Raw genomic sequence first — 26,433 nt, forward strand, 5'->3', positions numbered from 1 at the left:
CCTAATCCTAACCCTTTATCCATTCCCGACAATTTAGGCTTGTTTCAGTGAGTTATAACCTGTAGTTCTAATACCAAACCTATGGCGCCCTCCAAACCCGGGTCAGAAGTTTGGGGCTCACAAAACACACACACACAATATATGAACCTATATATAAAATATTATATGCATTGACCCTTCTTTATACAACCACGGATCACAACAGGTTAGAGTATGAAAAAAAGCCACAACGTTAACTTTAATTATGTCGTACCAAATCCAAACTAGTTTAAACATACAACTGATAATGATATCATTCATACAATCTCGCATAACTCATCTACAATATAAAGCTCCTGCTAGCTCGATCCAACTTAACCTGGAATTCTAGCTTGCACACTGGACTAGGGATCCTTGTTACCAACAATTTCCTTTTCAACTGTTGAAAACATAAAAAGATTTGCAAGAGTGAGCCAACTAGCTCAGCAAGTCATAATAGTGCTAACTGAGGTTAAACAGCGACCAATTGAAATGATTCAGAAGAATCAAGTTTCTTGATACGCAATGATTAGAATTGGATATTCACTTTCATTTTTAAAAACCAAGGTTATGCTGCTGATCAGTCACGCACTAACCCCGAGCAAGGCACACAGTTCTGCTCTCTATACTGGATCCAAGCCACGCATTGGTCTAATATGACCACGAATCTGGTCTGACCACGAATCTGGTCCGACCACGAATCTGGTCTGACCACGAATCTGATCCATATTTATAAAACCATCCAATTCTAAAACAATTCAGTATGATAGCCATTGTAATTCAATAAAAACATAATCATAATTAACATGGATAAAATATTTAGCTCAGGGCATAAACCTTTTCATAGGTATCACCAGGGTATATAAAGGTGTAAATATGAAGAACGGCTTCAAGCCTGATGAAGAATCAAGTATCTGATGAATAATGGTTCAATGATAAAACAGGGTATAGATTTTTGATGACATAGGGTAGTATATGGTACATCAGTTTCAAGGAATTTTGGTTCAGTATTTTGTTTATGGTGGTTATGTATTTGTGGACTAGTATCGTATTTTCATTGTTTAATATCTGGAAAATCAATCGTTGGTGGTTTACAAGAAATAAGGCTTGCAGCTCAAGTTCAATGATATGATCAGGGTTCAAGGTTGAATAGTTTAAAGCGTTTGCAATATAAAACATGATTTATTTTGAACACTAGCAACATGTTATGAGAAAGTTCGAAAATATTTACAATATATCTTGAAGAAAGGTTCAGAAGTAGTTGCCTTATCACAGATAATTTCCAACTTTACTGGTGCTCATCTCACAATTTTACTTTTCAGTCACTTTCCTTCTTTTTCTATACCTTGCCTCTATTCATCAATCACTTGCTTTCTTTTTCTACATTATAGTTCTATTTACTGATCACTGGCCTTCTTTTCTATGACTCACTTACTCTGCTAGGCATCACAAGTATCTATCAATACTTAATCTCATATCATTCTAATCATCGCATAGACGTCATAAGCTTGTATCTACCCTTCGTTTTACCCAAATCCGATTTATGGATTGAAAGTTACAGCAAAAAACGTCGAACAGTAACCACATAGGCATTAACACATCAGTCAGATAGCACGTAGCACATAGCACACAAGATATTCGATTAAAATAATTTTTTAAAGAAGATTCGGGGTCAAAATGATTTTTTAGGTATTTAATACGAATTTTTGAACATTTTTCAGAGTTAAAACGGGTCTCCGAATCAATTTATAATAACAGGGTTCGAACACCTGAATCTAACTTTAAATTGATTTGATAATAATTATCGAGCTTTCAAAAAAAATTAAATAATATTTGAAAGCTCGGAACTATTTTTCAGGATTTTTAAATCCAAATAAATAATTAAATCTAGTTAAGTAATCAATTAAAATTAATTAATAATTAATTAAATTAATTAATCAATTGATATTTGAATTAATTGACTAATTAAATAATTAATTATCAACTAAAATTAATTAATTAATTAAGATTTATTTTAGAATTAAAAATAATTTTTCAGAATTAAATCTAGATTTTTAGAAACTAAAATGAATTTTTAGAAATAAAACAGGATTTTAAAATAATTTTTAAAATAAAATAAATCAGAAACAGAATTCAGATTTTTCAAATGGGATTCAGAGGATCAAAACCGGGTCAAACCCCGGGTCAAAATTGACTCGATCGGGTCACCCAAATCCCTGAAGAACACGGCGGCCGGAGAGTTTTCCAAGGAGCTTCGATTACCCTCCAAACACCGCGGTTTTGCTTGTGTTTTGATTAGGTTTTGCTTAAGAATTTAGCAGCAACCAAATTATGGCAATAATGGCAGGAAACCATCCCTGAAACGGAGAAGCCGGCGGAATCGCCATTAACGTCGGCGAAGCTTCGAGCTTTTCCGGCGAGTCGATTCCGGCTTCCAACATAGAATTTAATTACATGAATCGACTTGGTTTCGAACGATCTAAAAGCTGATGTCCTCTAATTAAGCCCAGAATCAACGGATTAAAAGTTCCCAATTCTAATTAAGAACATTCAAATATTTAAAACCCTAATTTTAAAATCCGAGAATCAATCATCAATTTTTATATGTTATTAAACTCGGTTTTTGACATATAATATACCAAAATGACCAGGAAGAAAAGATCTACATGATTATGCCATCAAATCATATCAAGAACAAAAATTCCTAATTTAATCCAAAAATAATTTGAATTAAAATAATTAATTAAGAGAAATACCTTGATTTCTGCACTTGAATAGATGGTGGATTCAGAAAGAGATTTTCAAGAGCTTCGATTTGATATATATTGCACGCTTGAATCGGAGTTCGATAACTACTTCGTTTGTGTGTTTGATTATCAAGAACGCGGCGTTTTTAGGGTTTTTCTCTGTAAATTCTATATTTCTACTTATCGATTAAGATTATACGAATAAAATGAAATAATAAAAGAGCTATATATATTTATGGAATATTGGTTTGTGTTAGATCATTTTGGATCGATAAATTAGTTACTTAGCCGCTAAGTAACTGCAAAAATGATCCGACTTGATAAATGTATTGGATAATTATCCAAACTGGGCTTTTTATAAAATACTTTTTACGAAAATAATGTAATAATATCCTTTCTCTCGAGAATACGGGTTTTGTTGATTCACCGAAATGATTATCGTATCAAAAATTGTACGCCGTGATGCGTACGGGTCAAACCATAATCCGGATCGAAAAAGTCAAAACACGGAAAATGTCTGGAATTACCAGATTAGGTTCAGAAGGAGTTTTCAGAAGAGTTTCGGGTTGTAAAAACATAAAAATGATTGAAGTTGGACTATTCCCGGCTTTATAAAATGATTTTCTAATTATTCAGAAAATAATTATTAAATCTGTGAATCATTATAAAATTATATAATGATCCAAAAATTACCAGAAAAATACCACAATTATCTATATTTTATTCTGGACATATTAAAATTAACATACTCATATCTTATTATATATAAACATGTAAATATAATTGTCAATCATCAGATAATTCACCAAAATTCACGTAATAATCATATAATAATCATTTATTAATAAAATAAATTACACGCGATATCGCGGATATTACAAACACACTGCACCGGGCTCACCCATGAACTGTCAGAAATAGGAAAGATGATCCATGCATCCAAACATTAAGAATTTCCTTCTTCACCACTTCCTTCATGATAGGATTGAGTCTTCTCTGTTGCTCAACAGTCGGCTTACTTCCTTCCTCAAAAAGAATTTTATGCATGCAATACGAAGTGCTGATTCCCTTGATATCTGCTATAGTCCATCCAATTGTTGATTTAAACTCTCTTAGAATTCTCAAGATCTTGTCTTCGTCACTACCTGAAAGGTCAGATGCAATAATGACAGGCAGAGTAGATGCATCGCCTAAAAAAGCATACCTCAAATTATCAGGCAGTGGTTTGAGCTTAAATGTGGGAGCTTCCTTAATAGATGGCTTCAGACACTCATGAGAATTTTTCATCTCTTCAAATCCAATAGACTCAAATGGAAAATCCACTCTCCTTTTCCATGGAGAAGAATTCAAATACTAAAGTTGGTATGTCCCTTCTTCACCTTCACTATCAGATTCCCCTGTTAAGGCTCTCTCTAAAGCATCAGTCCTTAGCATTTGATCAAGCTCCAAAGTCACTATAGAGTCTACCAACTCTACTTTAAAGCATTCTTCTTCATGAGTAGGGAATTTCATTGCATTGAGGATATTGAAAGTCATGTCCTGACCCTGAACCCTCATAATAAGCTCACCCTTTTGCACATCGATCGGAGTTCGGCCTGTAGCTAAGAATGATATTTCCAAGATAATGGAAATCTTCTTATCTTCCTCAAAGTCCAGAATGACAAAATCACCAGGGCAGATGAGTTTATCCACCTTAACCAAGACATCCTCCACTACATATCACGGATAAATGATGGAACGGTCAGCCAGTTGCAAAGACATGTTTACCAGTTTTGGATCAGGCAGACCAAGTTTCTTGAAGACAGACAAGGGCATGAGATTGATGCTAGCTCTCAAATAACACAAACACTTATTGAATGATAGATTGTCAATGGTACAAGGTATCGTGAAGCTTACTGGATATTTATGTTTAGGAGGGAATTTTTGTTACAGCACAATACTGCACTCTTCCGTTGAAGCAACGGTTTCCAACTCCTCAAGTTTTAGCTTCCGAGATAGAATACCCTTCATGAATTTAGCATAGCTCGGAATTTGTTCTAGAGCTTCCGTAAAATGTATGTTAATGTGCAACTTCTTGAAAACCTCCAAAACCTTAGCAAATTGCTTGTCGAACTTCTACTTCTGAAGTCTTTTAGGATATGGAGGTGGAGGATAGACTTGTTTGTCTCCTAAATTATCCTTAGGAATAGTGTTTTCAATAGCATTCTTCTTCGGTTCAGCTTCGCCATCCTTTTTCTCAGTAGAATCAGCCAAAATTTCACCTTTCTGAAGTTTGAGAGGGCACGGGCGCACTGCTCATGGGCGCGGGCGCGCCTGCATTCTGGAAAAAAAATTCAGATTCTTCGTCTTGATGATTTTGGGGGCTCGCGACCTTTCCAAAACCCAGGGTTATTTCCTTAAGTTGTTCTTTGACTTCTCTCTTTCCTGGATTAGCCTCTGTGTCATTTGGAAGAGTTCTTTGAGGTCGGTTCAATAGGGCGTTAGCAATCTGCCCTATTTGATTCTCCAAAGTTTTGATAGAAACCGCTTGGCTTTTGCACATAAGCCTCAACTTCTCCAATTTAGATTTTTCATTTGAAGATGGACCGGCACCTCCATGAGATTGTTGTTGCATTCCCTGTGGCTGAAATTGTTACCTTGGTAAAAATTGTTGCTGGAAACCAGGAGGATAGAAAGGCTTGTTTCCAAACTGCTGGTAAGGTTGTTGCATACCACCCTGATTATTGCTCCAGATGAAGTTAGGATGATTTCGGTTGTTAGGATGATAAGTAGCAGGAATAGGTTGTTGTGACCTCTGAAAGTTGCTACCGAACTGAGCTGATTCATTAGATATAACACATTGCTCTGTCGCATGCGATCCTGCACAAAGCTCACAAACACTCATTATCGGTTGCACACCATAGTTGGTCAGAGAATCGACCTTCATAGTTAACGTCTTTAACTGAGCAGCGATAGCTGTAGCTGTATCCACCTCCAGAATTTCTGCTACCTTGCCTTGTGGTAGCCTCTGAGTTGGATTCTGATATTCATTCACAACCATCATCTCAATTAGCTCATAAGCTTCCTCAGAGCTCTTAGCCCAAAAAGCTCCACATGATGTTGCATCGAGCATAGTGAAGGGTTGTTAGCACATAAACGCAGTGAAAACGTAAATTTAAATCTTAAAAAAAATGAAACCCTCTACAGGATCCATGCGAAAAATAATATTTAATTCGTAGTTCAGTATGTTTACCTTAAGAAGCTTTACGTTAATGGAAATATGGAGGTCTTTAATAGCGATTCAAGAACGATGAGCGGAGATCCCTAGCAGCTGCTCCTCAAGTGTGAAGCACTCCACCAGTATCCACCAAGAAATCAATGTAATGGAGGAGGAAGAGATTGAGAGAATTAGTTGCCTCCCTCTATTTCTACTTTAGAATTAGGGTTTTTATTTGGGTTGAGGCAAATAGGGTTTATAATGATATGTTTATAGGCAAAATTTTAAGCTGAAAATTTTCCATAAAATATTATTATTATTAACCCTTTAATTGATTATTCTTATTAACCAATTAACTAATAATTAAAACACCTTTTAATCATTAATCCCTTTTCTAAACACTTTAGAAAAATAATTCTCTCACTTGATTTAATTTCCAAAATTAAATTCTTAATTAATAATATTAAGAATTAATTAAATCTCATTTAATCAATTATTAAATCTGCTAATTAATTATTTATTTCACAAATAAATAATTACCAGCCATTATTAATTAATTCCTCCACCATTAAATCATTCTCTTTTATGGTGTGACCCTGTAGGTTCAATATTAAGCCGGTAGTAGAAATAAATAATAATAAAACTATTTTATCATTATTTATATAAATTCTCTAATTCATTAAATATGATTAATTAATAAATTATTAATATTTATTCTACATCGTGAGGGATACTTCTCAGCATATCGCGACTATCCGGATAATATGAATTCACTGCTTAGAATACCAAGAACCTATTCAGTGAGTAGTTACCGTACAATCAATTCCTTCTACCCTGCAATGTCACGATTAAATACAAGGCATGGAACTTGTGTCAAGCCTATCTTATTTAATCATTTGCTTTCCCATTCACTATGTTTAGTTCTATTTAATGTAAATTAGAAACTCCTTTCTAATTTCATTCACTCTGGCCAGAGATTCCTGAACTAGCATAAGTGGATCAGCATTGAACATTTTCTTCCTTCACTGGAAGGGGTAGATCCTTTATTGATCATACACTATCTTCGTGTACAAATTCCTATACCCAGTAGAACCCTTATAATTGTCCCTGGAGACTAAGAACTAAACAAAGCATAGTTCAGTGTACACAAGATGACTATGATGACCTCAAGTCTAAGGATACTTGTACAACTATCACTATGTGAACAACTGCTGACACGTGAGTGAACTCCATCAGTTGTTCAGCTGTGTGAGTCATGTTCAGTGAACTTATTCTATAATAAGCACCTACATACTAGCTATAGTGTCACCACACAAATGTCTATGAGAACAGACATCCTTCATAATGAAGCAAGTATAGTATGTACCGATCTTTGCGGATTACTAATTACCAGTTAGTAATCCTACGACCAGGAAATATTTAAGTTTAGAGTTATCATCTTTTAGGTCTCATTATTATGATCTCATCATAATCCATAAAAAGCTTTACTCAAAACTATGGTATATCTTATTTAAACACTTAAATAGATAAAGCCCGCAATAAAACCAAAACAAGTCTTTTATTAATATCAATGAAATCAAAAAAGATTACATAAAAGTTATTCCTAAATCATCATACATGATTGGACTTAGGACACATCTCTTTCACATAGGTCTTGACTGTGCTCCCAAACCATTATAAAAGCAACTGGTCACCATCTAGTCAGAAATTTCATGATGAGTACACTTCCTAAGCATCTCCTTGTAGCGCTCCCAAGCTTCATATAAAGATTCACCCGATTGCTGCGCAAATTAAGTAAGAGCATTCCTGATTGCAGCTGTCTTTGCCATATGGAAGAATTTGGTAAGAAACTTTTGAGCAAGATCCTCCCATGTCACAGTAGAACCTGGTGGTAGGGAGTGCAACCAGCTCTAAGCTTTATCCCTTGGAGAGAATGGGAAAATTCTCAGTTTCATAGCATCTTCAGAAATATTATTGAACTTGAAGGTGTCGCAAATCTCGATGAAATCCCTAATGTGCATATTGGGATCTTCCATTGGAGAACCCCCAAACTGGACTGAGTTCTGCACCATCTGAATTGTGCCATGCTTGTTTTCAAAGGTATTAGTTGTGATCGATGGCCTGACAATGCTAGATTGAATATCATTGATCTTTGGTTGAGAATAATCCATCAATGCTTTCGTTGTCGCTGCTGGTTCTCCCATTGTAATGATCACTTCTTCTTCAACTTTTTCAACTTCTTCAAAAAACTCTTCTTCCAATTCTTCAACTACTTTATCTCCTTCAATTGTTTCCTTATAAGATTGAGAACGTGTTCGCATACACGCTCTCTAGAGTACCTGAAACACAACAAAGTAACCTTATAAGTAAATAATCTGAGTCAGTGAACTTTAACGACCACTGATGTCAAGCACATAAACTAAAATTTAACACCGATCCCCGAAAGCGGCGCCAAAAAACTTGTTCACACTAAAACACACGCGAAAATACACGCAAGCGTACGTGATCACAAGTAGTATAAGATTTAAGTCAAGTTTGTTCCCACAGGGATTGGTTTATGTTAAGTTCAGATTATGCACTTATGTAACAATGTATGATTATCGTTCACATCTAAGACAAGTAACAAGTTTGAGTTGATTAACTACTTAAGAAATTATACTAGCATGCATTAACTAAGAGATTTAAAGTGATTTACTTATATGAGAATCATGGGATTCTAACTTCATTAAATACTTCATTCAAAGTTTATGTCTTTATCAATGGTATGCGATGGTGATGATAACTAATCAGATAAAATGAAACTAGTATATGCTATCTTTCGATATACGTACACCCTACTACTAAACGTCCACAATCAAGATGGAAGTTGAGTAGACACCAATTATGCTTAGCCCCTATATGTTTATAGAATTTGAAAACATAACGGTTTAAGAACAAGTTATCTATTATGATTACATAGGGTGTGTAAGATGGTTAAAATTACACTACGAATTATGCATGTCAATTCATATATAAACCTATGCCAGCATGGCATGTTCTAAACTCTATATTCACTGTCGCTTCAATAGATATTAACAAACAATCTTAGATATTAGCTACGCATCAAAGACCAATAAGCACAACCACTCTAGGAAATCATAAATCACCACACACTAAAGACTTAGAACAATCAACTATGGAAATCCATAAATAAATCCGCTAGAACCCCATGACAACGATTAGTTCATGATCGAACACATCGTCACCATGGGTTCTAATGAAAACATGTTAATGAATAAGTTCAGAATACTACGATAGAATATAAAAGTAATAGGGTTTAGAACAGAGCAAAATCAAGCATCCAAAAGTATCGCCTAAATCGAAGAATACAAAAGTGTGAAATGAATTCTTCTTCTCCTTAGCCGTCTTGTGTGTTCTAGGTCTTCTTAATGTTCTCCCTGACTTCCTTGTTGATAAAAACATCATTTTACTTTTATATATAAGCCCCAGGTGGACCTGGACTCTCATAAAATCAGAATCATAATATAAACATGATTCTGCAGAAACAGATTGGCACGTGTGCGCTGCCTTAGGCGCGGGCATGTTGCCTTGCTGGAACTCCTGGCGCGGCTGCCCTACTTCAGGCGCACCTGCCTTCTGATAAAAAATCTGATTTTTGTTATTTTGCACTCATTTCTTCGTGCGATCTTCCAAAACTCTATTCCTCACCTCTTATTAGCATAAAAACATTGAAAAACTCATTTCCTCCTTCTGAATAGTGCCCTGCAATGACTTAACATAAAAAACATTAAAAACACCACATACTTGAGTCCAAGACACAAATTAAGTCGATATGAAGCATTCCAAGTGGATATAAAATCCATTTATCAGTTAGTCAGTTCTGTCAAAAAATAATGAGAACAGGGGAAAGGCCAAATGAAGTTAATCGAGCAGGGGTTTGTCTGATTCCGAAAGTTAGAGAGCCACAGAAGATGACATACCTGCGACCAATCTCTCTAAGCAATGTCTTGGTGAGGATTTGTCAAAAATGTTATCAAACAAGTTGAAAAGGTTTCTGGGAGGTATCATATCTGACAAGCAGAGTGCACTCATCGAGGGCAGGTTTAACGAATAATGCATTATTAGCTTTTGAAGTTAATAATAATATAAGGAGACGCGCGTAAGGAAATGTTGGATTAGCGGGGTTAAAAATTGATATATCCATGGCATGATAAATTAGAGTGGGGTATTATACACAATATGATGGTAAAGTTCGGTTTTCATGAGCTTTGGATAAATCGGATCATGAAGTTTATTACATTAGTGTCTTATAGTTTTCTGCACAATGGCCAAGAATTTGAAAATGTCATTCCATGATGTGGATTGTGTCAAGGTGATTCAATATCGCCTTACATATATATATATATATATTATGTGTTGAAGGTCTTAGCTCTATAATTCATAGAAATGAAGACTCTTGACTGATTCATGGTTGTAGGGTGGCATATTATTTTTAATGCACGGGTAACTATTCGAAAATGGTGTACAAAAAGAATTGGAAATGGTAAGACTACAAGAATTGAGCATGTGCATTGGCTGCCATATAAAGAGAATGGTTTTCTAAATACAGTGTTGCAAATGGAGCTGAAATCTACGTTAGTGTGTAATTTCTTTGATGATACTACCAGAGGATGGGATACAAATATCCTTCATGCCATTTGTAATGAACGTGATGCGAAGTTGATTAACCAGATACCACTTTCTTTGAAGAATAAGAAGATACGTGGTACTGGATATTGGATTAAAAAGGAGAGTTCAGTGTTAAGAGTTGCTACAGAGGTATTCGTGGAGAGGTTGAATGTGTACATAAGATTTTTTCGAAGCGATTGTGGGGATTAATACTACCAGGAAAGATCTTAATTTTTTTATGGCAATTGTGTGTTAAAGTTTTACTGAATGATATGGCCTTGAGGAGTAAAAATGTTAATGTAAATGAAGTATTTGGCTGGTGTCGAACGAGCAGGAAGGATGATGTACATGTAATATTTGAATGTAGTTTTGAAAAATAGGTCTGGGAGTCTGTGGGACTACATCGATTTGTAGAAGTGCAATAGAACGACACATCAAAGGAGGTACTGAAATGTGTTCATACTACGGGAACAACTGATCAATGGACTATGGTGGGTTTAATCTGTTGGAGTATTTGGTGTAGAAAAAACAAAAGGGTCTGTGATAGGATAAATTTATCTGTGTTTAGAGTTCGAGCCATGGCAGTGAACTTATTAGCTGATTGGAACCATGCGAAAGAAGAAAGTAGTAAACATTGTCACCAGCAATCAATCAGCTGGTAAACAACATTGGGATAAACCTCATATGGGATGGATTAAGGTGAATGTTGATGCAGCGTGCAGACCCGGGGAAGAATTCATTGGAGTAGGGTGTCTGATGTGTGATGATCGAGGTAAGTTCCTGCGAGCAAGGAGCAGCAGAATTCGAGGGAAGATGCAACCTAAGATGGTTGAGGCTTTGAGTTTGAGGGAGGCCTTATCTTGGATAAAACAGTGGAGAAGTAGTAAATGTATTTTTGAATGTAATGCTAAATTAGTAGTCGATGCAGTGAATGGAGGAAGAGGAAAATCAATATTTGATACGATCCTGGAGGATTGTGTTTACTTACTTAAACACTATCAGGAAGTGTTAGTTACTTTTGTTCATAGGTCTGCGAATATTAGAGCATCTCCAATCCATTACACTATTTTGATATAATTTTTACCTCAAGATAGTGTAAAACTACACTATTTTCAAATTTAACTCCAACTCATTAACAATAAAATTTATATCATTCGTGTACTACATAAATATTTTATTACTAAAGTACAAAAATAAAGATATAAGTAATAAAGTTAAAAGTAATAAAGTAGTGTGATATAAATGGAACAAATTTATTTTTAGTAAAAAAGTACGAGGACAACATGGGAATATATAAAAACTCTAAAAATTTATTGTGACACCAAATTTGGTGTGACATCAAAATGGTGGAATATTTAAAGCTGGATTGGTGAAGAATTTTATATCAAAATAGTATAAAATTGCATTTTTAGAGTTGGGTCAGAGATAATCTTATAGCCCATAAAATAGCTCAGGGTACGTATTCTGAGATAGACCTTCGGGAATGGCATGTTCATGCCCCCCTGATTGTAAATCTTGTAATCTTTTGTTGGAAGAAATTTAATATGCACGTATGTTATTTTCAAAAAAAAAAGTATTTTTTACTTTGCTTTATGTTAGTATAATTCATGGTATTTAGATATTGGGTACATATATTATATCTTAATGAGTACTAGTGAAGAGACCCAAAAATTTATAATAAAAATGATATTTTTATAAATATTTTGACCCATATTTTTAAAATTTGACCAGTGGGTCGACCCATTTCCATAAATCAACTAATTTATACAAATATGCAAAGATCTATGGACTATCCATATCTTAAATGGTATTTATAATTATTTAAAAATCACTTTTCAATATTAAAAAGGTCAAACATATTATTAAAATAGATTTATTTTTATACCCAATCAATTACAGATCCATAAATCATGTCTTCAATCATTCAAATTCCAAAATCATTACTACTTCCATGATAATCATTATTTTCTTCTTCTTTCTTTGTTAAAGGCTTTGTTACAGGTCATATCAATCAGAATCAAATTCAAAAATCAGAATCAATCTTGAATAATTTTGAATTGATTTGCTATCGAATCTCTGACATCTATTTAAAAATTGAATTCATAATTTCATTCTTATCTTCTTTTCATTATTATATGTATAGAAGTCATGTATCTTCTTAAATCGTTAGCATTACTCATTTAATTAGTATGTTGCTCGGATTTATTTTAATCTTGATTTAATCGATTTAATTTTTTGATGTTTCAGGAAGATAGACAATTGGTGATTTTTGTTGTTGCTGATATATTCTTCATTTTTGAATCTATTGAACAGAATGAGTAAGTTTTTTTACATACTTTTACAATTTACAATTTCATTTTTTATGCACTCTAAGTGTTTGATATTTTGTTTGATATGGTGGCTGTTTTCGTATACATGACGAAAGACGAAGGCTCCTAACCAAATTAAGGTACACAACTTACCAAACTTTTTCCATATTTTTATTCAGTTTCTCACATTAACGAATCATGTGTAGTTGAAAAACAAAACTCAATGCCTCTGCAATTCAGTCCACCTTCAACTAAACCTAGTGTGACTGATGTTCTTTATTATGATTTTGATTTGAAAATATTTCATGCTTTAATCATAGTATTTGTGTTTGATTATATGAATATTGTACGTAAATATGATGTGTTTATGGATCTTTAGGCAGTGATTACATATATTTGTTATCATGGGTCACATCGGTCGTGAAGTCCTTTCTTTGGGTCCATTATCCTATTACTTTTATGTGCATATCAGTTGTTTGATAAAATACTTTAACAAGTTTTCAGAAACATTATGACAATATTTGTGTTCATTTAATTTCTTTTCATCATGTTTGTTAGTTTAGTGAGTTTTATTTTATTACAATATTTATGTGGCACTTCGAATGAGTTATTTTATTACTATATTTTATCAATAATGATTCTTTTTACTTGCATTTTTTTACTTAATATGAATGTTTCTTACTTATTCTGTAGTTTCAGGAATTGATATAAAAAACGAAAGATACTGCTCGCATGATAAGGTTAGCTAAGGTTTTAAACGGAAGAGGCTTCTCGCATGACAAGGTTATCTAAGGTTTTACACCTTAATCTCTTCATTTTTCTACATTTGCTTAGTGTCATTTTGGTTAGTATAAGAAGCAAAGCTAATTGGCTGACTGATAAATAGAGGTTACTGTTAGATTGTGAATTTTGCAGGTCTTTTTTCTCTCTTACACACACTCGAACATACATTCGACCAATATCTCAAGAGATTTTACGCCTAATATAGGTCACATACTGTGGTTCCTATTCTTTCTCCTGGTTGGTAAAAAGTTTAATTGCAAAGACTTTTTAGTAATAACCACAATTATGACAAAATAAAAGATAATAACTCAAGAAATTTATTAAACCATTATTCATTTTTATATTCAAGCGACATATAAATCGGATCTGATATTGTATTTTTTTGTCGTAGAAATGTCTGAGCAGAATATCGCATCTAGTAATCTATATATTCAAGCACAGAGAAGAATAAATATAGTTGACTTGATTGAGAGCAGACATCCCTATGTATTCCACTCATCGAACATAGGTATGTTGTTTCTCAGTCAATTGGACTATAGAAATGTGCGTCTAATCAATTTGTGTAGTTTGTTCTCAATTTACTCAGTCAAATCCACTCATACCTCTATAATCTAATACGAATTTTACATCTTACATATTGTTTAAAGGTTTATCTTTGATCATTTTCTTTTTTTATTCACTGCTGAGTGTCATTAACTGTTTATAAGAATATAAATTTAATATTTGCATTCCTCACTTTATATTGCTTTATCCTCACGCATATCCACTCCTAGCGCAAGCAAGAGCAGCAACCTCACATTGGGTGGTCATTTAAAAGATTTTTGAATATTTCTTTTTTGTCACTTAAGTTTCAGTTCAAATGAATTTTGAAACAAACAAATATGAGTTAATGAAATTTGTTAAAGGCAGCAATGGGTCGCGAAAATCTTTTAGTCAAGAAAACCAATCTTCTGACTGGAAGCTCGAATTTGAGAAGCCGAGGAAGCAAGTAAATCAACTTTTCCGCATAAGCAGCTTCTTAAAGTATTGAAACTTAAGTTATGTGGTATATTTGTTAAAATGTTTGTAGCATACACCTTCATTCTTCTTTTTAGTAGTCAAGTTCCTCTATCAAGATACTGGAATGAAATTTTTTCCGCTAATCAACTTCTTTGTACATAACCTATCAGTTGCTCAAAAACATTTAGGATTCTAATTTATCTGAGTGGATGTATATGTTGCTTTGTAAATATAAGCCAACACGAAACACGTGTGCATTAGTATGCCGCTTTATGTTTGTGTGTATTTTTAGATCATAAAAAATTTGCATTAATGCAACATATGTTATGGAGTTTACAGTACACATAGAACACTTTTTATTAAAATAAAATTCAGACTATATTTTCTTGCAGGAGTAAGATTTATGAGATTGTTCATGATGGTAGTAGGCATGTTATTCGGCTTATTCCCAAGACGTTGATGCCTGGTGAAATAGTGAGGAAAGTGAAGGCAGCAGTAGATATTTGTAATCAAACCATATACTTTATTAGTGCTAATTGATGCTAATCAATATATTTTGAAGATAGCTTATATCATCACCAACCATAGAGCAAATTTTTATAGTTAACCCAAGTGTGATCGAAAGGGCACAGGTAGAAACAAGAAAAGTGTTTGAGGGGAGAAATAATATTGACGAAACAATGCTTCATGAACTAATGAACTAAGTTACTTAAAACAGGTGATCAAGAAGACATTGAGATTACACTCAGCTGCACCCCTGTTAGTTGCAAGAGAATGCAGATAGCAGTGTCAACTTAAACGTACCATTTAAAACCAAAATATTTGTCAACGTATGGGCGATTGGAAGAGATCCAAGATATTGGGCTGATCCTCATACATTTAATCCAGAAAGATTTGAAAATAGCTCGGTTGAATTCAAAGGAACAAATTTTAAATATATACCATTTGGTGCAGGTAGAAGAATGTGTCCAGGAATGTTGTTTGCGTGACCTATGATAGAGTTTCCACTTGCGCAAATGTTGTACCATTTTGACCGGAAACTCCCCGAGGGACAAAAGATTGAACAACTTGATGTTACTGAGGCCTATGGCAACACAAGTGGCGGAAAAAATCATCTGTATGTTATTCCTAAAAACTTATACTCCTCACAAGAAGTAAGCACCGGAAACTCCAATTCTATATTTACTAGCAGTATAATATGGCCTGGATTGTAATGTCAATATATCTATATATCCTTAATGTGTGCTAAAGAATAAGTCAGCCAAATTTAGATTTGGCCATGGGTCGACACGTTTAGCAATTTAAAATATTAAAATATTCATTTTTAAACCATTTAAGGCATTATTCTGATTTAATAAATATTAAACAAATTAAGCCATATTAGAAGTCCAGAGTGGGGGTTCGGAGATATTCTCATTATTATGAGAGGTGGGATGCAAATTAGAAGTTGAGAGGGAGAGCAATAGCGGAATTACAGGAGATAAAAACTAAAGCACTTTCACAAATAGGAGAAAAGCTATGTGAATAAGAGAGAAAGACATCCGAAAGGTTAAATAGCAACTTTGGATCAGATTGTTCAGTGTAGGCAAGTTCTAAAATGGACATATGCGTATTTCATGCCGTTTGAAGTTTTGATGAAGACAGAACCTTTTTAGTATGTACTGGGTATTTTATAGAGGAAGCTTTAGAAAAACTACATGAAGTGCTGAGAATAAGCTACAGATCTACTTTGGCAGTGATGGTGATTCATATAAATTTGACGAGTTTAGAAAGCTGACAGATCATGTAAAAATATTTTGTGCACTTTCTTAAAGGACTTGAGAATGGTCTTTCAGAAGCTGACGATACTCCATTGGAAGAAGTGACATGGATTTGTGAGAAATACAAGTACAAGAATGAGTTTGTGCATAACATATGTTATCGGTGCTTACAAGGGGAGCACCCAAAATTGAAGTGGCAGGAGTTCAAATAATGAAGCAATCTTACTTTGCAAAATCCGGAAAAAATACCAAACAAACAGTTAGTAGTTGCTACTCTCTTTATGTTTTTGTTCTAATATCTCCTGAACTCCAATGATATGTCTTATCTTGGTAGTATGATATATTGTCTGCAAATTTTCACAACGGTCCTGGTAACAATTAATGAATTAATTTTGATTATTTATGTTATTTGAACTAGATCTATCTTACTAATTAGTTCGGAGATGACTGTTTATTGCAATTTGCTTAGTTTTTTTCCACAAACTGTTACTAAAAACATGCACTCATGGATTATTCTGTTAATATATCTCATTCTTTCGGACCTAACACATCATAGACTTGAGTATACAGAGCACTAGAGTAAAGGATCCACATAACTCCTTGATAAGCTACTCTCTGATGACAACTACTTTCTAATTATTCACCATCAGGTTATTTCTGGCCAGAATTTATGTTAATGCCATAAATAAATTATTGTTTTATGATATTAACATCTGAAGAACTTTGGTTTTAAATAAAATTTTAGGAGTTTTATATCTGGTTCTTTTGATTTTGTACATGATGATTAACATGACACATTTACTCGATCTGCATAATTAACCCATTTTATGTATGTCTAGCAGCGTTTGAATTGCTATCATTGTCATTGTCTAAATTTGCTTAGAAGCTCTGTCTCTATGAAATAAATGCAGGACCATTTGTAAAATTGAGAATTTAGTTTAATTTGAATAAAGCGGGTGATAATTTTTACCTGTTTCACTAAGCCAGTCATGTACTTTAGGCATCTAGCATTCTTTATAAATAAATTTAGTAGCATCATAGATTCACCTAGAATTGAATCTAAATTTAGTAGCAACATAGATTCACCTATAATTGAGTCAAGTAAGTGCTATTTTTGCAGCTTGATGGATCGTAATAATACTCATCATTTAAGGCATATGTTTGAAGTTCACCAAATTACCACCAGAATGTATTCACTTGACAAATGTGCTGGGAGTGGTTTGGTTATTGATGATGAAAAATATAGGCGAAAGAAGGAAAAAAGCACTTATACGGCTCAAGTGGGAGTCAATTTCAATAACAAAACAAAAGGTTCTAAAGAATCACCTGTTCAAGTAACAGGTCAGAAGTATTCTGAATCTCTGTTGAATATTGAGATGCAATCAAGGGTTTCTGTGTTGGATGCTTCAGAAAAGATTGCTTACAATTCTAGGCTGGAAAGTTCAAAGGACCAGCAGCCTATTGGACAATCAAGTAATTGTACTTCTTCCAACAATATGAGCATGGAGATTTGTTTGGCCAACTCTGAACGCGAACAGAGTTTGGGTTATCATCCCACTGATATGGGAATTGGCATGAATGCTGCATCTCTGACCCCCAAAGTTGAAGTTATGTGATGGTGGTCAGACGACTACTAATGAGAATTTAATAAGAAATGATGGTATTCACAATATTGGGGGGATGGAAATGTTGTGTGCACTGGGACTTGGGATCATCCAATCCCGGTAAATTAAAAAAATCATTGTAGCAGTGAGCAGGGAAATTATGGAGGAGATGATGTTAATTCAAATAAATCTATTGGTGGTGCGAAAGTGGGATTCTTCAGTACTCTCTGTGCAGTCATTGCACTGCAATCCTGCAGCTGATCCTATATCATACAAGGTAATAAAACATGTCCTGGTGTGTGGGGTACAGTAAAGCGACCAATGCCGCTGCCCTCTATCAGGGTTTGTGTTACTTAAGGTTTCATCACAGTACCTAAAATCTGTTTCATTTTGTATATTTATTCAGATAATTTAGTTGACCCTTCGCTTTAACAAATGTATATAGTTGTAATGAAAATGATATATTCAAGAAAATCTGATGTTTCCCTGATGCATGTATAATCTTTTGTTCCCTAACAATAAGGTGAATATGCTACAGGTACTAAAGTCAAGCCATGACTGTCTGGCGACCTATCATCAGGCTTTTTTAAGAGGATTATCTAAAACCTTATCAAATCCCTACGACCCTAAGATATACTACTTTTTTAATAATACAAAAAAGATATTTGTGCACTTTATTATCAAACATTCAAGTTGAATTTGTAAGCCAACATATATTGGTATCATATTCAAAATGCTTACTTGTCTGAGCTCTTCTTCATTTTAAATATTGCAAAACAGCAATTAAATTAACCATATATGTATGGCAGGTTTCTAAGTAGGTGTAATTTGAGGTAGAAGGCCATATAAGTTTTAGATACACTTGACAACGCCAATTTTGCACTTTGGCAGTAATTTCATATCTGGTGTGGCTATAAAGGGTAGAGCTATTTCTATTTTATTTTTTGAAATTGCAAACACAATTGTGAAGGTTGCCAAACTTAATGGAAAATCTCAATATATATATATATATCTAAAGTTATTTCCTGCAAAACTTAAGGCACAAAATTAAAAGTACTTTAACTTCCTCATTGATAGTTTTATCCAGTGAATGCAGAAAGGTACGTTTCTCCGGTGATATTTTAAAAATATTTTGAAGTAATATATTTTTATTGAGAAAAGAAAATTTTGAAAATAGTTATTTTAATTATTCGGTCAAAAAATTTAGAAGTGCTAGGATAAAAGAAAAATCAAACTGCAAATAAAAAAAAATATTTGGAGGAACAGTCTTATCTCATTCAATTTTTTAAAAATTCAAAAACTACTTAACTAACTTAATTTATAATTATTACTCCACATGTTATTTTTTAAAAAATAAAATTTGAAAAATATTTACAATTATTTAACTACTTAAATAACGTAATTTGGGATTTTTATAAAATTAGTCGCATCACAATCATCGTTAACAAAATGCTCCTATAAAATAATATATCTTATATAAAATTTGAGAGGCCGTTAAAAATATCGAGTTGTGCGTAATATACAATTAGATTAAGGTAAAAAATCATCTTATACTGAATTTGAAATTTTATTTTTATTTTTTAATTAAACATTGAAAATGCATAAAAAATTCGCAGGGACATATTAAAGTATTTTTGAGAGAAAAATAAAAAATGCAATGAGAGAAAAACTATAAAATGATGAGAATCATATTTTGTGATAAATTTTAGATCTTTACTTCATTTTAAAAATCAAATAATTTATACAACACAATTATTTTACACATAGTACTAGAATTTTTAACATTATTTCAAAAACGGAGATAAGGCATAGTTGGATTTTGATTAATATTGTGATAACATAATATTTTTATTAAATTTATTTTTTAATTAACTTTCTTTTCAATTAATATTTTTCTATATTAATATAAAATTCAAGGATCACAACGTGAGACGACTTCGAGTAATGTTCTACTGTACATTTATATTAAATAATACTAAGTAAAACACAGATTTCATAATAAGTTTTCAGATCAAATTTCATTCCAAAAGTAATTAATTAAATCAAATGAACATAAATTTTAATTTTTAATAAATTTTATGAGATTTACTAAAATTTATGTGAAATTATCGCACAGTTCAATATTTATACATCATAAACTTATGATCATATTACATATTTTTTAAAAATATTTTTCCGTATTTTATTTACATAAATAATATAAATTTCTCATTTAAAAGTTTACTACTTCACAATTGTTCCTCTTATGTCACTGCTAACTAAATCGTTCATTACTATATGATATATTTCGTTCATTACTATATGATATATTTTTTAAAGACAGTTCCACACATAAATTTAAATAATAAAGACTATAATATTTTTGTAGTCATAATAAAAAAAATTCGATGATGGCATTTGTATAATGAAATGTGAGACATATGTTAAATATTTGGATATAGTAAACTAACAAATTTGTGAAAATTATATTATGATACGAATCTTCGAACCTTATTTCAAGTAAAAAAATTATTTATTAAATCAGCTACACATGATTATTATATATTATTATAAATATTAGGTTGAAAAATGTGTTGTTCTGTTTATTAATTCCACTTCATGAAATGTGTAATAATATTTTATTTCATTTAAAGGTTGTTTGGGATAACATCAATAACATTATATTATGGTAAAAAGAAATTATTTTATAAAATTCAAAATTTTATTATTAATTTTACTTGGTAGCTAGATTTGTGCACGTGAAAGATCCAATCTAAAAAATGGTATATAAAATTTTTGAAATAAACATTCTTCAAAATAATTTATATGAAAAATAATAACATATTAAGAACAACATGATAAGAATAATACTTTAAGTATAAATTATTAAACTTTACATGTGTTCACACTAGGTATATATTAATTACTTTTCAAAGTAATTAACTTAATTCTTTATATATATATATTTATTTTATTTATATTTTTAACATTTAACCATTATCAAAATATTCGGAAAGTATAAAACTTATAAGAATATGAGATCTAAATTTAAATTATTGAATGTAATTTTTTATTATAATTTCTTATAAGTAGAAAATTATGCAAAAAAGAAATTATTTCTTATAAATTAATAATACAATTTTGAATTTTACAAAAACAATTCTTATATGGTTGTTTGAGATGGTTGTTTGAGATTGATGTAACATCAATAATATTATTTTACGATAAAAAGAAATTATTGTGTAAAACTCAAAATTGTATTATTAATTTTACTTGGTAGCTAGATTTAGGCACGTGAAAGATCCAATATAAAAAAATGTTATATTAAATTTTAAAAATAAACATGCTTCAATATAATTTATATAAAAAACAATAACATATTAAAAAACAACATGATAAGAATAATACTTTAAGTATAAACTAATGAAATTTCACTTAAAATTAAACTTAAATTCTAATATTTAATGAAATTTTTGAAGATTTAAAAAAATGTCAAATTATTCCAAGATTTAGTATTTTCACTTGAAAGAAATTGTGGTCAAATTATTTTTATAATATTATTTTTTTAATTATTTTATTACATAAATCATTTCAATTTTCATGTTCCTAAATTCACTTGCAACCACAATCCTCACTAATTACTGTAACACCCCTCGCTTCCTCATTAACCATATCAATTTATCTTATACAAAATGTCAGACAGCGACGTCGAGTAACGCTAGCTGAAATAATTAGACTTAATGAAATTTACGAAAATTAATATACATAATCGAGAAAATTATCTTTTAATAAGGCTTTCGAATCACTAATAATGCCAAGAAGAGTAGTAGGTTTAAGTGAAAAGTTAAAAATATTAACGTGTGAATATGTTGCCTATGTGCATTGTTATGATAACAATATGAAGTTGAGGGTTAAAAGTAAAAAAAATATTATATCAACAATGTGTGGATAGGTAGCGTTGGTAAATCTGAATGATCATAATTCTGATAAATATTATAATATGTAAAACTCCTTCTCGGTGAAATATCAAGTGTGATACTCCTTAATGGTGGACTATCAAGTGTTATTAGTGGGGATCATGTAATTTTCTATTTTTTAAATTTTAAAATATTTATTTATAATCTTTAAAATTTAAGCATATACCTTATTTTTACATTTTTTAATATTTTAAGATTAAATTTCCTATTTTGGCTTTTAGAAATTTCTAAAAAAGCGAATAAAAAACATTTTTATTTAGCGAATAAAAAAGCGATAAGTTTAGTTTCATTCATTAAATTATGATCTTCTTTGAAGTTACGTAGCTTTAGGGTAATTATTCATGTATACAGTTTAAAAAATAATAAAATTAAATTATCATTTACTTAATGGTAATTTTCTCATGCTTAGCACGAGTCCACGTCCTATTAATATTAAAAATTCAAAATTCATCTACATAATTAATATGGTACATTCCAATGGTCAAACTAAACATTTTTTAGTAAATAGTTAAGCTATGATAAACATTGAACACCTAGATAGCAACATTCAAAAATAGAAAAGAAAATGAACCAAGTGCATTCATTTTAATAAAGATGACTTCAACTTTATTAAGCTATTTGAACATTTTACTGATGATTTTTCATATATTTCATTGTAACAACCATATAGAGCCTACGTAATAAATTTAATATTTATCCCAAGACTTCAAGAATATTGTTATAAGTCGTCTATGAATGATGATGGTCAGAGTTCGGGAACTATCGTCATTCCAACATTTGAGATGATGTCTACTGGCCAACTAATGCTGAATCTTGGAGATTTGTTTAAGGTTGTGCAAATTATAAATTTGATGCAATGTTAAGTTTGTACAAAACTTTTTCAGCATATATTCATTTGTTCCTCATTTTGTTTCGAATTAAACAGAAGAACATGTTCTCCATATTTGTGTTGCCAATTTTGAGGAGTTTTCTTTCTGGTGGTACAATTCATACAACAAGTTTCAGACCGAAGTTACTAAGATTGATAGAAGCAACAAATGTGTTGAATGTCCTCGCATCATTCCAGTTGTCGAAAAGTGGTATATGATCAACTGTTTTATCTCCCAATAATAAGAACAAGTCTTATATTGACTCATCTTTACAAATTAATTTAATGTCTGTATTAACTTTTTTTAAAATCAGAATCAAAGTTTTTGCTGAGGATTCTACAGGTTCGCGTTGTGTTTCTTATGGACCGTGTTGTGAATTCAATGATTTCACAATCTGCTACCAATCTCAGGAAGGACACATACAATATAAGAATGTAATTGTCTATCATTTATTTTTATTTTTATAAAGGCGTAAGTACCTTCCTCAGTTAATAATAAACTTCTTAATCATTGTACTAGAAATAATTCTCAATATTGTGTTGGTATTTATCTTTTAAAGATCCCAAATTGGTTTCTAATATTCTCCATTCCTTAGATGGAAAAGTGCTTTCTTCCGTAATCACTGTTCAAGAAGGTAAGCACAACAAAGGCGGTTTTCTATTTCATACCACCGACCTTTATGAAACATCTATAACAAGCATTTCTCTCACTGATGTTTTAAGTCCACCTCAGATTCCAGTCATTAACATATCTGATATAAGTCTAATTCCTTTTGTTAGTTTTAGAATAATGTCTTATATTTTTTGGTGATATGAAGTTACGATGGTTAGTCAATTATCAATTTTGCGGTTAATGGATTTTTCTGACTCTAGTAGGATTCCAGACTTTGCAATGCCAGTTAGCAAGAAGATCGAAGTAGTAATCATTATTATACTCAAAATTATACATATTCATCTTAACATTGATACAATGAAATCTTATTAGAGTTTTATCATTTTGCAGGAGAAGTAAGGAATCTGCATCAAGTGTCCGAATGCCTAAAGCATTTGATCCACAACAAGCATGTGAAAATTCTTTTGTTATAATAATTATGTAATAAAAGTTAAACTTAATCCAGATTAGTACATGAAGAGATTAGTCACAAAATAAATATCTAAGCATTGACTTGATCTTAGTCGATGTTCATGTCATGTGATTTCTTAAGCAATTCTATTTCAAATTTCACTCCATTTTCTCTGTCTCCAGTCATATTAAAGAGTATATTGTACTCTAATCTTACTCTATTATCTTTTAAAAACTTACTCCAATTGGCAGAGAATCTTGCTTTGCAAGCACTTATCGATAATCCCAACTTTCATCTCCCGTTTGCTCTAATTGCAGTCACTTCATCTTCTGTCTTCCATAGTCTTTAATTTTGTGTTACCCCCGGTTAATTGTTCTTTTAGAATCACAATTGTTTCTTTAAAAAGTAGGAGCTTTGATAATGTGGTAAAAGCAATATAAAAGCTCTGAAATTATGAAAATACTTAAATATGAATAAAATAATGAGTTGATAACATGATTTCTCCAATTATTATTGGCGTTGTCGAAGATCTTGAACCTGCTCAAGTTATTCCTTATAAGATTGGTGATCAACCGATTATTCGTTTTAGAATAACCGATGGAAGGTTCTGCCTTAAGAATCTATTCATTACATGTTTAGAAATTAGAATATTAAAATTAGATATCAAAATGTTCATGCTGATCTACCATTCATATTCATTTACTTTTGATAAACAGGAATGTCGTTAGAGTTACCGTATGGGGTAAATATGTTAAATCCCTTGGTCCATTATTTAAGGAAGTTTTGGAAAGTCCCATTATAGTAATTCTGGCAAGTATAGACCCCTATGGTTGCAAGGTGAGATTGTTACATTCCTTAGAATAATCTGAATATCATTTATTAAAATTGGTTATTTTGCATGAAAATCATCCATTTGTATTGTTTGTTAGGCGAAATAGTTATTGCTACTGTTTAATCTTTAAGGATTTACATTTATCTTCATAATGCTGATGTAATCAACCTAAGAAAGAGTTATACAATTTACCTTAAAACAACTACATATTTTTAGTTTTTCGAAAACTCTTAAAGTTACTAATTTGATCCAACTTTGTGATGTTATATGATTCAGAATGGTGCTTTTTGGTGCTAACTTTTAACAACCAAATTCTACGTATGACACTTCTAGCGACCGCGATATTGAAAAAATAGTATAGGCTTGAAGACCTAATAAATAATGTTATTAGTTTTTTATTGAAAATAATGAATGCTTTTGCTTTCTATTCTAATTTATATTTTCTTCAAAATATATTGATTACATTATTCCAGCAGTTCCGTAATTATTCAAGTGAGAATAAAATTGTGTTCTAGTGTAAATTTCTATATTTCAAGAGTGATAATCATGTTTTGTCATAAGAAAAAGGACTTATTAAAAGTGTAAAGAATGTCAAGTTAAATTTAAGGTGTTTAACATATTCATGTTATAAGCCATACTTATTGATATTGCGGATTAAGAATTAGTAATTAAAAGATTATGACATAGAAACTAAATTCCATATTACGTTACACCACAACTATTATCCCCATTATCATCCATATATGAAACTATGAGCATGTAATAAGGGAAGTGTCATAATTTATGCCGCAAGAAGTAAATAGGTAGATTTCATAATTTTACAAGGATGTCAATCTGTAAACAGAAATTATAGCATGCTAATGTCATTAAACTTGGAAAACAATCATATTGCTTCGTTAGGAAGCAATGTAAAGACTATAGTCTGATATTTAGTTAAATGATTGTCCTCTGCAAACCTATTCCAGCCTGCAGAGCATCTTGCTTTTCCTTTTTCAATGGAGAGACCCACATGAGAATCTCTATTTTGCGTTCTTAAAACTATCTGCCTACTTGCAGCCCATTCATGTGCCTCGGGTTGAATATATCTAGGAATATACTGTATTAAGAAAAAATGTTAGATAACTCCTATTGCTAAGTTAGTACATTAAAATTATTGTTCATTCAAGTGAGCCGTACCACTCCCTGGCCTAAGTTGTTCACATGGGACCTTCTCATAACTCTACTGAATTGAAACACATTAGGCATTGGTTCATTTATTTGAACAATAATATGTTCTTCTGGAACATTCACGTTTGCCGCATTTTCAACATTGTGGATGTTATCTTCTTCATTAATCTCTGTATATAAAACAGAGTATACATTTAAGGTTTCATAATTTCATGCACTATTGTAAATATAATACATTTGATCATCTAAATTCAATTTATGATATAAAATGAATATTCCCTTCACACTTGAGTAAAATCCTCTAAAACGCTTTCCATTATTAAATGAACACGAAACTACTGGTGGTATACTAAATTCAAAACATAATATATCAACCCAAAAATTACCAGAACCTTCATATAAAATAACAATAATGCTACCTTCAGTTCTCTTTAGTTCTTCAAACAGAGGTGAAAGATGACC

The 26,433-nt window shown here is 31.7% G+C and overlaps 1 protein-coding gene, 2 long non-coding RNA genes and 1 other non-coding gene across 4 annotated transcripts; all 4 read left to right on the forward strand.

Moving 5' to 3' along the window:
- Nucleotides 1-7,668: 7,668 nt before the first annotated feature.
- On the forward strand, nucleotides 7,669-7,775 carry LOC141663252 (small nucleolar RNA R71). The gene has a single exon (XR_012551330.1). It is a non-coding gene; the product is annotated as a small nucleolar RNA R71 (small nucleolar RNA).
- A 3,463-nt stretch (nucleotides 7,776-11,238) lies between these two features.
- Nucleotides 11,239-11,706, forward strand: LOC141660753 (uncharacterized). The gene has a single exon (XM_074467741.1). It carries the CDS (start codon nucleotides 11,239-11,241, stop codon nucleotides 11,704-11,706), a length of 468 nt encoding a protein of 155 aa, XP_074323842.1.
- Nucleotides 11,707-12,807: 1,101 nt separating this feature from the next.
- Nucleotides 12,808-13,923, forward strand: LOC141659036 (uncharacterized). Its single transcript, XR_012549575.1, has 3 exons — nucleotides 12,808-12,947; nucleotides 13,055-13,078; nucleotides 13,638-13,923. It is a non-coding gene; the product is annotated as an uncharacterized LOC141659036 (long non-coding RNA).
- Nucleotides 13,924-14,334: 411 nt separating this feature from the next.
- Nucleotides 14,335-18,782, forward strand: LOC141724899 (uncharacterized). Its single transcript, XR_012576928.1, has 3 exons — nucleotides 14,335-16,739; nucleotides 17,601-18,361; nucleotides 18,623-18,782. It is a non-coding gene; the product is annotated as an uncharacterized LOC141724899 (long non-coding RNA).
- The last annotated feature ends 7,651 nt before the right edge of the window (nucleotides 18,783-26,433 follow it).

This window comes from Apium graveolens, chromosome 5 (genome assembly GCF_009905375.1).
Source record: "Apium graveolens cultivar Ventura chromosome 5, ASM990537v1, whole genome shotgun sequence".
In the NCBI taxonomy this organism is placed as follows: Eukaryota; Viridiplantae; Streptophyta; class Magnoliopsida; order Apiales; family Apiaceae; genus Apium; species Apium graveolens.